The 13905-nt window shown below is 36.2% G+C and overlaps 1 protein-coding gene across 8 annotated transcripts in view; it reads right to left on the reverse strand.

Moving 5' to 3' along the window:
* The window catches only part of RAP1GDS1 (Rap1 GTPase-GDP dissociation stimulator 1), a 153303-nt gene that overhangs the window by 24819 nt on the left and 114579 nt on the right, over positions 1–13905 (reverse strand). For all 8 annotated transcript variants that reach the window (XM_032861279.1, XM_032861314.1, XM_032861305.1 and 5 more), the window contains one exon: positions 766–891. In XM_032861279.1, coding sequence (XP_032717170.1) covers positions 766–891 — 126 coding nt within the window. The remainder of the gene's footprint in view (positions 1–765; positions 892–13905) is intronic.

A 13905-nucleotide genomic window follows, 5' to 3' on the forward strand; every position in this document is an offset into this window, starting at 1 on the left:
GTCTTCCAGTTCACTGGCTCTCTAAGATGACTATGTTTAATCTAAATCCATCTATTAGGTTCTTATTTTGGATTGTATTTTTTTCAATTCAGGAATTTCCAATTGTTTTTCAAATCTGCTATGTCACTTTTTATAATTTCTAATTTCCTTCTAAATTTTTCGAGGTTCCTTTTAACTTTCTGAATATAGTAAGCACACCTATGTTGAGTCAATGTCTAATAATTCCAGTATTTGGAGATTTGCTGTTGTTGCCTGTTCTTTGTGCTAGTTCTTGCTTACACGGTCTTGGTTCCTCATGTATATCATCCTTACTGATTATGTGCTCGACACTGTATTTGAAAAATTATTTATATGGGATGGTATGTTTACTCTGGTTCACTCTTATTCCTATGGTGTATCCCTTTAGATTTTTTACCAAAAATGGGAATAGTTTACCAGTGTCCACACTGTCCTTTTGCCTTACAAGGCTTTATAAGTGAGGTTCAGCCCTCAGGTGCCTTTTCCAGATAGGCATAAAAATGTGTAAGCCACAGAATCATGTTTAGACTTCATAATCAAAGAAACTTGGAAAGTAGTTTTGGCAAATGGAGATATAGTTACAGAGTAGATAAGTAGCTGAAGTTATAGATACCCAAATAAAACATCACATCGTTAATAAAGCAAAGAAGACTTTTGAGTTAAATAGCTGGCAACTAAGTAATATTAGAAAAAATGGAAAAAGCATATATGATAAAAAAAAATCCAGAGACGCATTTATTTTCTCACCATTTTCTGCCAATGGAGCAAGAACTTCAAAAATCATTTCCCTTTTATCATGTTCTATTTGTTTCTTGAAGAGTTTTACCAGCTCTTCAGCAATGTTCGTACTGGCAAACTGTTCTTTACTTGACTCTGCAAAACAGGAGAGGTAATCTTAGAGTAAACACACAAAATTAAATGCAGAAGTTGTTTTTTATTACTTTAAATTCATGCTCATTTTGTACCATTACTGATAAATACAAATACTCAAGTACAGGAACTATCAGATACATCTTACATGCTCCTGAAAAGAAAAATGGCTTTAAAGAAAACATTTCAACCCAGTTTTATTCAAGTCTATAAAAAAAGGTTCACTAGCATAATGTATAGGTAACCATAGCAACAATTAAATTACTAAGTTATAAATTCATAATTTCAAGGTTTTTAGTCAAAGAAGAAAAACTGCTCATAACAGACTGCATTTTACATGGCTGAAGTAAAGATGACTTATCATCATTACATTTAGATTAAATTACATTTAAAACGGTATGTTCTTGTGCTGGTCCTGACATGCCTACTATTAAAGGTCAATTCTTCACATGTACTTGGGGTCTCATTCTCTCCTGCCTCTTTAGCATTTCTAATCTCTCCTCACTCCAGAGACCCACCATCAGCATTTAAATATGCTCTAATATTTCTCACACAAAAAAGCAATCTTAAAAATAGCTTTCTCCGGGCACTTGGGTGGTTCTGTTGGTTGAGCCTCCAACTCTTGGTTTTGGCTCTAGTCATGATCTCATGGGTTGTGGGACTGAGCGCCCTCCCCACTGCCCCCGCCCCGAAATGAGATCCATGCTCAGCAGGATGACTGCCTTTAGATTCTCTCCTTCTGCCCCTCCTCCCACTCACACATGTATGTTCTCTCAAATAATCTTTAAAAAAAAGAAAAACAACCATCTTCTACTTTACTTTTCTTCAACTACCATCCAATCTCTGTTCAGTTTCACAAACTAGTTTCTTGATAGCATCTACATATACTGTCTCTACTTTCTGAACTCACATTTGCTTTTAAACCCACTTCAAACTAATTTTGGCCCACCTGCTCCTCCTCTTCTATCAAACCTCTCTATAAATTCCAGTTCCTTGGGACTTGATCCTTTTTTTTTCTTATCTTTTTGGTCCTCTCATCCCAGACAATCTAATTCTCTTCCACAGCAACAAATCAGTACCTGTATGTTGATACTTATACAGTCCTCTCTCTCTAACCCTCTTCTATACTTCAAGCTACTTATTTAACTGATCACCTGACATCTCCATGTGAATAATCCCCTCTAGTATCCAGACTCAGTGTCTAAAATTAGGACTTTTGGTACTACCTGAAATCTGTATTTCTTCCAGATTTCCTTTACTTCCTTTAGTTGTAAATGAACAGTTCATCTATCCATCTACCCGGGCAAAAACCTAGTAGTCATTGCTCACTTGTTCTCATTCAACTTTACCTCCAGTGAATTACCAAATTCTACCAATCTGCCTCCAAAAATACAACTGGAATCCATTCCATTTCTCTCCATTATCTTCTTAATTTCTTTTGCTGCCTCAGATGTCCTAAAAATTTATCCAGAATTTTCAGAGAATTCTGACCAAATCCAATCTAGATTTGTTACTCTCTGTTTGGGGGCACAGGTGATATCCTAGAATTTTTTAAATCATTATCTTAATAGATACTTTCTTTTCCTTCCAGTATTAGATACTCTATTATCTATATCCTTTTGCCTTCACTTCTTTCAATTTGGTATAAGCATCCTCCAGCAGCTTCCAAATACACTTCTTATAAGACTACATACAGGAGACAAGTATTTTAAAATCCTGACTGTCTGAAAATGCTTTATCCCACCTAGAGTTTGTGCCTCTAATTTAAATTAGTCCCTCACCTCATTCCATTATTTTCTCATACTAGCAATTATCACAATTTATAATTATATGATTGTTTATAAATTTGTTTAAAATTTTTCCATCTCACCCACTAAGCCATAAGCTCCTTGAGGGCAAGGACGATGTGTATTAGCTACCACAAACACCGTGTACAGTATAGTGCCCAGAACATAGCAGGCATTCAAAATAATGCTTGACTGAATTAAAGTGTGACTGAATGAACAATTAAATAAATATAAGAGGTAGATTCTGCTCTCTCGTTTCAGGTAAATCTCTGTTGATATCAAATAAAAAATACTGCAAATTCAACATTAAAAGAGAAAGGAGAAACATAAATCTTCACATGACTTCATAGTTGTTTTTTAATTTAATTTTTTTTTCAGTGATCCAAATTCATTGTTTATGCATCACACCCAGTGCTCCATGCAATATGTGCCCTCCTTAATACCCACCACAGGGCTCACCCAATCTCCCCTCCCAAACCCTCAGTTTGTGGGCTTCATAATTCTGGATTCATTTCTATCACACTGCTTTTGGTGCCTGCATCAGATCTATGCCAAAATGATGAAAATCTACCCCAAAACTTTATGAATCCTTCATGCCACAAAAAAGAAGTAGGAGTGGAATGTCTTTTCTAATAAGCCTCCTAAACCCTCAGAGATCATATTCTATAAATGTCAGCACACCTTACCCTATAAAGTGAGTTTTATATAAATAGGGATGATTTAAGTCCTGAGGACTTGGTTGCTCCTTTGCTTCAGACAGTTCTTCAAATGGGTAGAATTTCAGGGACATAAAATCATAGGTGAAATAGACTGACATCAACATTTATCTCTGTGCTCATTCTTTTTAAAAATAGTGTTAGTGTTCTTTTTTCCAATTCATATTCTACTCCTTCACTTAATAAACTAAAACCAAATCACTTCTGCTAAGTAATTCAGGCCATCTGTCACCACAAAGAAAAGAATGCTTTATGATTAATACACATATTAAAGAACAAGATCTGTATATATCCTAAAGGTGGATACAGAGAAAAGGCAGCATGAAGTATGATTTGAACATATCTGAATCAAATTTCATGGATGCTTAACATACCCTTGGCAAGAACCCTTATTTACTAAAGTTTTTTTCTGTTTTCTGTTTTTTGTTTTATATTTTATTTATTTATTTTAGAGATATAGGGTGAGAGAGAGAAAACATGAGTGGGGAGGGTCAGTGGGAGGAGACTCCCTGCCAAGCAGGAAACCTGGTTAGGGGCTTGATCCTGAGACTACTGGATAATGACCTGAGCTGAAGGAAAACGCTCAACCATCTGAGACACACAGGTACCTCTAAAGTTATTTTTATCAAAATAATTAATGGGTGGGGCGCCTGAGTGGCTCAGTGGGTTGAGCTTCTGCCTTCGGTTCAGGTCATGATCTCAGGTCCTAGGATAGAGCCCCGCATTGGGTTCTCTGCTCAGCAGGGAGCCTGATTCCCCTTCTCTCTCTGCCTGCCTCTCTGCCTACTTGTGATCTCTGTCAAATAAATAAATAAAAACTTAAAAAAAATTATTCATGAGCTTAAAGAGATACTTAGTTCTAATACTTAAATTACAAGAATCCAGTCTCCTTCTCCCATTTTTCCTTCTCAGAAGCAAAGCACATAAAGCTCTTTTAGCTAAGTCATTGGTATTTACCTCCACACTTTTAAATAACATATCTGTATTGACACTTTTTGATTTTTTTAATTTCAAGTATATTTTATTGACTTTCCAATATAAACAATTAGGCCTTAGGTTTCTTCCCCCCCGCCCACAAACCCTCATCTTCTCAATATAATTATACTGTAATTTGGGTTATATCAGTAACTAGTGTTTTAATAATATAGTATATCATTTTCCCTAGAATTATTTTTTGTTCCTTTGGGATTATTTTTTTTTTCATTTGCTTACTTTTCTATGTACTTATCATTAATTCAGCTCCAAACTCCAAACTGTTGATCAACTGTCTGATCTTCTCTTAAGAAGCTCACTTTAGGTAATCAATCAATTTCATCTCCTTCAAGAATTACCCCAACCCCAACTCTAGCAGCCTCTGACTTGTTCCAATCTGGTCTAGGTGCTCTTTGAAAACAGGCCATTTGGGGCCCTCAAGTCACTATCCTAATAGGAATTCTTCTTTTCCTGTTGGATCTCTTGTCTCCTGATTGCTATGTAGTCTTCTTTCTTAATTTAAACTCCTTGCTTTGGTGGAACACGTCTCACAGTGGCTTCCAGAGGAAAGGTATATAGGATAGTAATTTTCTGAAATGCTCATGTTTGCTAATGTCTTTATTATAACTTCACACTTGTTTGACAGTTTGATTGGGTATAGAAATCTACATTGGAAATCATTTTCTCTCCAATTTTTGAAGGCAGTACTTTATCTTCTTCTGGTTGCCAGTGTTTTGAGACATCTAACGTCTACATTTTTATACTCTTTTGTATGCAACTTTTTGTCCTCTAAATTTCTAAGATGTTCTTTGTCCCATTTTAAAATTTCCAACAGGGGGCGCCTGGGTGGCTCAGTGGGTTAAAGCCTCTGCCTTCAGCTCAGGTCATGATCCCCCAGGGTCCTGGGATAGAGCCCTGCCTGGGGCTCTCTGCTCAGCGGGGAGCCTGCTTCCTCCTCTCTCTGCCTGCCTCTCTGCCTACTTGTGATCTTTGTTGAATAAAAAAATAAAAATCTTAAAAAAAAAAATTTTCAAACAGATAAGCCATGATCTGGGTCTATTTTCATCCATTAAACTAGGCATTTGACAGCCCGAATCATGGAAAATTATGTACTTTAGTTCTGTGATGCTTAAGTTATTTAGCAATGGTCTGTTTATCTATTTCTAAAACTTTTGGCCTAATTCTCTTATCTGTATTTTCTCTTCTATTTTCTATCCTCTTGTTTTTCTGCTTTACTTCTGCAACTATTTCTCCAAAACAACTGTCTTTCATTTTAGCTATTCTGCTTTTAATGGTCAAGGTTTTTGCTTCTGCTCCTCTTTCTTTAAAAATAGCATCCTATTAGCATCCTATTACAGTTGCACATTCCCAGTATTTTCTTCTCACTTACCTGAGTATATTTGCTCTTTTTTCCTTACCCTGCATGGTTTCTATTTCCTCCAAATTATTTCTTCTATTTATTTCATTACCTTTCATGTTAGAAGCTATCTTTACCTCTCTAATTGTCTATATATTGATTAAAAATTGGGATTTAAGTTGACTGGGCAGATGGTAGAGTAAGAAGGCCCTAACCTTGCCCTGTCCATTGGATACAACCAGATAATACCCATATCAGCATAAATAACCCAGGAAATGACCTGAAGACTGGCAGAACAACCTCTACAACTAAAGGCAGGGAAGAACTCACATCAAAGAAGGTAGGAAGGTGGTATGGGAGTGAAACAATCTGTGGCTGTCCATGGTGGGGAGGAGTCAATGGTGCAGTGAAGGGGAGAAAACAGACTTTCACACCAAGGAGCCCATAAACAGGGAGGAAGAATCTCTACAATATTTACCTCTGAGAGTGAGAGGGGCCTAATTTTTAAATTCTTAAAACCAGTGGGACTTAAAGCCTGGAGTCTTAAAAATCAAGGGCTCAACTCTGGGAGAGCCCAGAAGGCATTAGGAAGTGGACTTCCTGCCTTTAAAGAGATGGCATAGCAAACAGACTGTGCAGTTACAGTATAAAAACAGCAGTTTGAAAAATGCTAGGGGACAGACAGGAGCAGGAATAATGTGCTCATCTTACAGCACAGCTAAGAGGGACAAGGATCACGGGAAGACTCCTCCAGGAACAAAGGAGCTGGCAGGTACCATTTCCCTCTTTCCCTGACAGCATAAAGAATGGCCACCTGTGGAATCAGGCTGGTATCCACACTCCTTATCTAACTTGGTTGCATTAAGCACTCACTTCTCCCCACACTTTGGCAATCTACCTTTCCCAGTCACACTCACCTCAGTCCCAGTGCTGTCCACCTCCCATCCTTCTCCCCAGAAGACCAGTGCAAACTCTGCCAATACCATATCTCCTGACCTGCCCATTTTGTGGGCCCATTTTGGTCTTGTCAGGGGCAGTTCTAGTTCTACAAGCAGACCACCATACACCTAGGTGCAGAAAGTAGAGCAAGAGCCCCTGCAGATAATACACTGAAGGAAAAAGAGGCCAAGACTTAACAGCATAGCACATGCAACACACATAAGAGACTGTCCCTGAAGTGCCAGGCCCTGGGGAATAGAGGACACTGCAGGGCACTACAGGACCTCTTCTTCATAAGACTATTATTGTTAAGAACAAGAGAAGTAGCAGACTTTCCTAACACACAGAAAAAGACACAGGAAGTCAGATAAAATGAGATGGAGAAACATCTCTGAAACAAAGGAACATTATCAAGCCACAGCAGGAGACCAAAGCAAAAACAGATATAAGTACTACACCTGGTAGAGAATTTAAAGTAATGATCATAAAGATATTCCATGGACTGGAGAAAAGAGTGGATGACATCAATAAGACCTTTAACAAGGAGATGAAAAAGAACCAATCAGAGATCAAGAACACAATAAATGAAATTAAAAATACACTTGATGGAATAAATAGCAGGTTAGATGAAGCAGAGAAATGAACAGCCTAGAAGACAGAGTAATGGACAGTAACCAAACTGAACAAAGGAAAGAAAATTATGCAAACTGAGAATAGTCTGAGGGAACTTAGTGACTCCATCAAGCATAACAACATCCACATTACAGGGAACTCAGAAAAACGAGAGAGAGAGATAAGGGTGCAGAAAATTTATCTGAAGAAATAATAGCTGAAAACTTCCCTCATTTGGGGAAGGAAATGAGATATCCAGATCAAGGCGGCACAGAGATCACCTGAAAAATTCAACCCAAAGAAGTTCACACTAAGACATTAATAATAAAAATGGCAAAAGATAGTATAAGGAAAAAAATTTTAAAGCAGCAAGAGAAAAGAAGATAGTTACATACAAGGGAAACCTCATAAGTCTATCAGTGGATTTTTCAGCAGAAACTTCATAGGCCAGAAGGGAGTGATATAATACATACAAAGTGCTGTAAGGGAAAAATCTGCAGCCAGGAATACTCTTAACAAGGGTATCATTCAGAATAGAAAGAGAGATAAAAAGTTTCTCAAAGAGTTCATGACCACTAATCCAGCCTTACAAACAATATTAAGAGAGACTCGTTGGGTGAAAAACAAAAGACCACAAGTGAGAATATGGTAAGTAAAAAGCACAAAATCAATAAAAAGAAGTATTTCTGTAAAAATCAGTCGAGGGATTCATAAAACAAAAGGATTCAAGTATGATACCATATACTAAAATTGTGGCGGGGGGCAGAAAAGTAAGAAGAATGGACTCAAACTTACTTAACCATCAACTTATATAGACTGCTATACATAGAAGACATTATACACAAACCTAATGGTAACCACAAATCAAAAACCAGTAACAGATATGAAAAAAAAACAAGGGAATCCAAGTATAGCACTAAAAAAAGCCAACAAACTATGAAAGAGGAAAAAAAGACAGGACCGGAGAGGATCTAAAGCAACAACCACAAAAGGGTAACAAAATGGCAATAAATACATATCTATCAATAATTACTTTGAATGCAAATGGACTTAATGCTCCAATGAAAGGACATAGGGTAAAGGAGTGGATAAAAAAACAAGACCCATCTATATGTTGCTTACAAGAGACTCATTTCAGACCAAAACACACCTGCAGATTGAAAGTGGGGGATGGAGAAACATTTTTCATGCAATGGATTCCAAAAGAAAGCTGGAATAGCAGTACTTATATTGGACAAAATAGACTTTACAACTAAGACTGTGACAAAAGACAAAGAAGGATACTATATAATAATAAAGGGGACAATCTAATAAGAGGAAATAAGAACTATAAATATTTATGCACCTAAGTACTCAAATACATAAAACAGTTCATAACAAATCAACAGTAATAAAATAACAGCAAGGGACTTTAATATCTCACTTATATCAATGGACAGATCATCCAAACACAAAATCAACAAGGAGGGAATGGCTTTGAATAACATATTGGATTTAAAAGACAAATTCAGAACACGTCAGCATATACATTCAAGTGCACATGGAACATTTTCCAGAACAGATCACATATTAGGCCACAAAACAAGTCCCAGTAAATTAAAAAAAAAAAAAAAAGTCAAAGTCATACCATGCATCCCTCTCTCTTTTTTAAAGGATTTTATTTATTTATTTGAGAGAAAGAGAGAGGGAGAATGAGCATGAGCGGGGGGCGGGGGGCAGGGGGCAGAAGGAGAGGGAGCAGCAGACGCCCTGCTGAGTAGGGAGCCCGACATGGGGCTCGATCCAGGGACTCTGAGATCATGACCTGAGCTGAAGGCAGATGCTTAACCTGATGCCCCACCATGCATCTTTTCTGACCACAATCTTATGAAATTAGAATTCAATCATAAGAAATCTGGAAAGAGCACAAATATATAGAGGTTAAATAACGTGCTAGTAAATAATGAATGGGTCTACCAAAAATCAAAGAAGAAATTAAAAATTACATGAAAAAAATGAGAATGAAAACACAATGGTCCCAAGTAGTTGGGATACAGCAAAAGTGGTTCTAAGAAGGAAGTTTACAGCAATACAGCCTACCTCAAGAAGAAGGAAAAAAAAAAAAAAAAACCTCAACCAAAACCCCTAACCTTATACCTAAAGGAGCTAGAAAAAGAAGAACAAACAAAAGCCAAACTCAACAAAAGGAAGGAATAAAGACTAGAGAGGAAATAAATGATATAGAAACCAAAAAACAATAGAACTGATGGATGAAACCAGGAGGTGGTTCTTTGAAAAGATCAATCAAATTGACAAACCTCTAGGAAGACTCATTAAAAAAAAAAAAAAAATAGAGGGCCCAAATACTAACAAATTGGACAACATAGGACAAATGGGTAAATTCCTAGAAATATATAACCTACAAAACTAAGGAGGAAGAAATAGATAATTTGGACAGACGAAGTACCAGCAATGAAATTAAATCAGCAATCAAAAAACTTCCAAGAAACAAAAGTCCAGGATCAAGAGGGTTCCACAGGTGATTTCCACCAAACATTTAAAGAAGAGTTAATATCCACTCTTCTCAAACCATTCAAAAAAATACAAGAGGAAGCAAATCTTCCAAATTCAATCACCCTGATACCAAAACTAGATAAAGACACTACAAGAAAACTACAGGTTAATATCTCTCATGAATATAGATGCAAAATCGTCAACAAAAAATTACAAACTGAATTCAACAATACATTAAAAAAATCATACACCACAATCAAGTGAGTTTTTCCTGGGATGCAACTGCGGTGCAATATTTTCAAAACAATCAATGTGATACATCACATTAATAAAAGGATAAAAACCACATGATCACTTTAATAGAAGCAGAAAAAGATTTGAGAAAGAAAGACATCCAATCATTATAAGAACCCTTAACAAAGTAGCTCTAGAAGGAATCTATCTCAACATAATAAAGGCCTTATATGAAACACCCACAACCAACATTATACTCAATGGTTGCAAAACTGAAAGCTTTTCTTCTAAGGTCAGGAAAAAGGCATGGATAGCACTCTCAAGACTTCTACTCAACACAGTACTGGAAGTCCTAGCCACAGCAATTAGACAGCATAAAACAATAAAAGGGAACCAAATTGGTAAGGAAGACATAAAACTCTCAGTATTTGCAGATGACATGATACTATACACAGAAAACCCTAAAGACTCCACCAAAAAACTACTAGAACTGATAAATGAATTCAGTAAAGTAGGAGAATACAAAATCAATGTACAGAAATCTGTTGTATTACTATACGCTAATAATGAAGCAGGAGAAAGTAAAATCAAGAAAATAATCCCATTTATAATTATCAAAAATAGAATATTTAGGCATAAACTTAACTAAAGAGGTGAAGGACCCGTATTCTGAAAACTATAAAACACTGATGAAAGAAATTTCAGACAATTCAAGAAATGGAAAAACATTCCATGCTAACGGGTTAGAAAAACAAATATTGTTAGAATGTCTATATTACCCAAAGCAACCTACAGGTTTAATGCAATCCTTATCAAAACATCAAAAGTATTTTTCATGGAACTAGAACAATCTTAAAATTTTTATGGAACCACAGAAGACCTTGAATAGCCAAAGCAATCTTGAAAAATAAAAACTAGAGGTATCAAAATCTCAGACTTCAAGTTATATTGCAAAGCGGTAGTATTTAAAACAGTATGGTACTAGCATAAAAACAGACAAACAGATCAATGGAATAGAAGAGAAAACCCAGAAATAAACCCACAATTATATGGTCAATTAATCTTCGACAAAGGAGGAAAGAATATCCAATAGAAGAAAGTTCCTTCAACAAATGATGTTGGGAAAACGGGAGAGCTACATGCAAAAGAAAGAAACTGGGGCATTTTCTTTCACCATGTACAAAAATAAACACAAAATGGATGAAAGACCTAAATGTAAGACCCAAAACTACAAAAAATCTAGAAGAGAGCACGGGGAGTAATCTCTCTGACATTGGCCATAGCAACATTGTACTAGATAATGTGTCCTGAAGCAAGGGAAATAAAATAAAAAGTAAACTTCTGGGACTGTATCAAAATAAAAAACTTCTGCACAGCAAAGGAAACAATCAACAAAACTAAAAGGCAACCCACTAAATAGGAGAAAATATTTGCAAATGACATATCCAATGAAGGGTTAGTATCTATAATATAAAAAGAATGATACAACTTAATACTCAAGACAAATAATCCAATAAAAAATTGGAAGAAGACCCAAACGTGTATTTCTCCAAAAAAGACATACAGATGGCTAACAGACACATGATAAGATGCTCAAGAAATGCAAATCAAAACTATAATAAGATACTGCCTTACACCTATCAGAAAGGCTAAAATTGAAAACACAAGAAAAAGTATTGCTGAGGATACGGAGAAAGGGGAACACTCTTGCATTATTTGTGGGAATGCAAATTGGTGCAGCCATTGTGAAAACAGTATGGAGCTTCCTCAAAAAATTAAACACAGAACTACCCTACAGTTCAGTAATCACACTACTGGGTATTTGCCCCAAAAACACAAAAACACTAACTCAGAAGGATACATTCACCCCTATGTTTACTGCAGCCTTATTTACAATAGCCAAACTATGGAAAGAGCCCAAGTTTCTATCAATAGATGAATGGATAAAGAACAAGTGGTATATATTTACAATGGAATATTATTCAGTCACAAAAGAGAATGAAATCTTGCCTTGTTGTCTTTGCAACGACATGGATGGAATTAGAGAGTATTATGTTAAGTGAAGTCAGTCAGTCAGAGAAAGTCAAATGCCACACAATCTCACTCATACATGGAATTTAAGAAACAAAACAAAGGAGCAGGGAATAAAAAGAAAAAAGAGAGACAAACCAAGAAACAGACCCTTAACTATAGAGAACAAGCTAATGGTTACCAGAGGGGAGGTGGGTTGGGGGATGTGGGAAATAGGGAAGGAGGATTAGAGTATATTCATCATGATTAAAAAAAAAAAAAAAATTGGGATTTAAAAACTAATTAGGAGCTATGAGCATAAGCAGTCTTCTGAACTACAAGATTATCTGTAAGGGCAGTCCGATGGCCTTTTTGTATAAATATCTTTATGTTCTACAGAACAAATGGGATAATAACACTGGGGTTCTCAGTATTTTCACTTAAACCATTTTTGGAATGGTACTCTGGTACCTGTTACTTCAAGTTAGTCTGATGTCCCCAGACTATAAGTTTTCTGTTTGCAGCCTTTCTAGAAAATATATACAACCTTTGTTTACATGGGAAGGGGTAGTTACTATAAAGTGTGGAAAGGGGCTTTCTGGCAGTAGTGAACTCCCCATGAGAACATGCCCCTTACGACGGACCTCTTGCACTTGTCCCGGAAGAGGAGAAGGGGAAGCACAAGAAATGTTTTATGCAGAGCCTCGACCCCTACTTCATGGACGTCAAGTGCCCAGCATGCTACAAAATCACCAGTCTTTGGCCATGCACAAGGGGTAGTTTTGTGGGTTGGGTCCTCCACTGTCCTCTGCCAGCCTATAGCAGGAAAAGCAAGTTTTAAAGAAAGATGCAAGGGGTACCTGCGTGGCTCAGTGGGTTAAAGCCTCTGCCTTTGGCTCAGGTCATAACCCCAGGGTCCTGGGATCGAGCCCCGCATCGGGCTCTCTGCTCGAGAGCCTGCTTCCTCCTCTCTCTGCCTGCCTTTCTGCCTACCTGTGATCTTTGTCTGTCACATAAATAAATAAAATATTAAAAAAAAAAAAAAAAAAAAAGAAAGAAAGATGCGAAGGAGGACTAAAGCACCCTGAATCAGATGAGTGGGAAACTATCTCAATAAACACATTTTGGGTAAAATAAAATAAAATAAAAAAGAAGTATGGAAAGGGAATGATATTTTAATACCACCAAATTTTGATCCTTCTGAAGATTCCAAAGAGCAAATTGGTTACTTCTTGGCTTTCTAATCTAGGAAATATACATCAAAGTTTTGCTAAATTACTTATACATCAAAGTTTTGCTAAATTACTTATTGCTTGTCTTTCTTCCTAGGTCAGAAAATACTTTTGTGTCATCTCCTCTCCCTTTTTTTCTCTTCCCTTCTCCTTGTGGATTTAAGTCTTTAAAAAAGTATCCCTTTACTGTAGTTTTAGTTTCCAGAAAGAAGTGAAATTAAATACAAGTTTTTATTCTAACACTTCTATATACCAAATCCTAATATACTAAGCAGGAATTTTCATTATAAAAGATTTTGGAGCCAAATAAAAAGGAAGTCCTATAAACTAGGACTCAAAAAAAACAAAAAGACAGAAGTACACTTTCCTTTTTTTTGTCCCCAATTCTGTAATAGATTATACTTGTTCTATATTTTGCCTTTGTATCTTTTGTGAGCAAAACCACAAAAATTTGTTTAACATTTTTATTAATAAATTTGACTAAAAATAACTTTAGCATATACTAAGTCATATTCAGAAGTGTGTAATACAAATGTAACGGGAACTTGATATTTACCTATTGAGTATTAATAATGCTTTGTGGATTTAACTTATTGGAATAAAACACACACTGGAAAGAGAAAAAGTATTCTGGGTCATATATGCTGAATTTCAGTGTTGATGTA

This window comes from Lontra canadensis, unplaced genomic scaffold, assembly GCF_010015895.1.
Source record: "Lontra canadensis isolate GAN:19392208 unplaced genomic scaffold, GSC_riverotter_1.0 scaffold1, whole genome shotgun sequence".
Taxonomy (NCBI): domain Eukaryota; kingdom Metazoa; phylum Chordata; class Mammalia; order Carnivora; family Mustelidae; genus Lontra; species Lontra canadensis.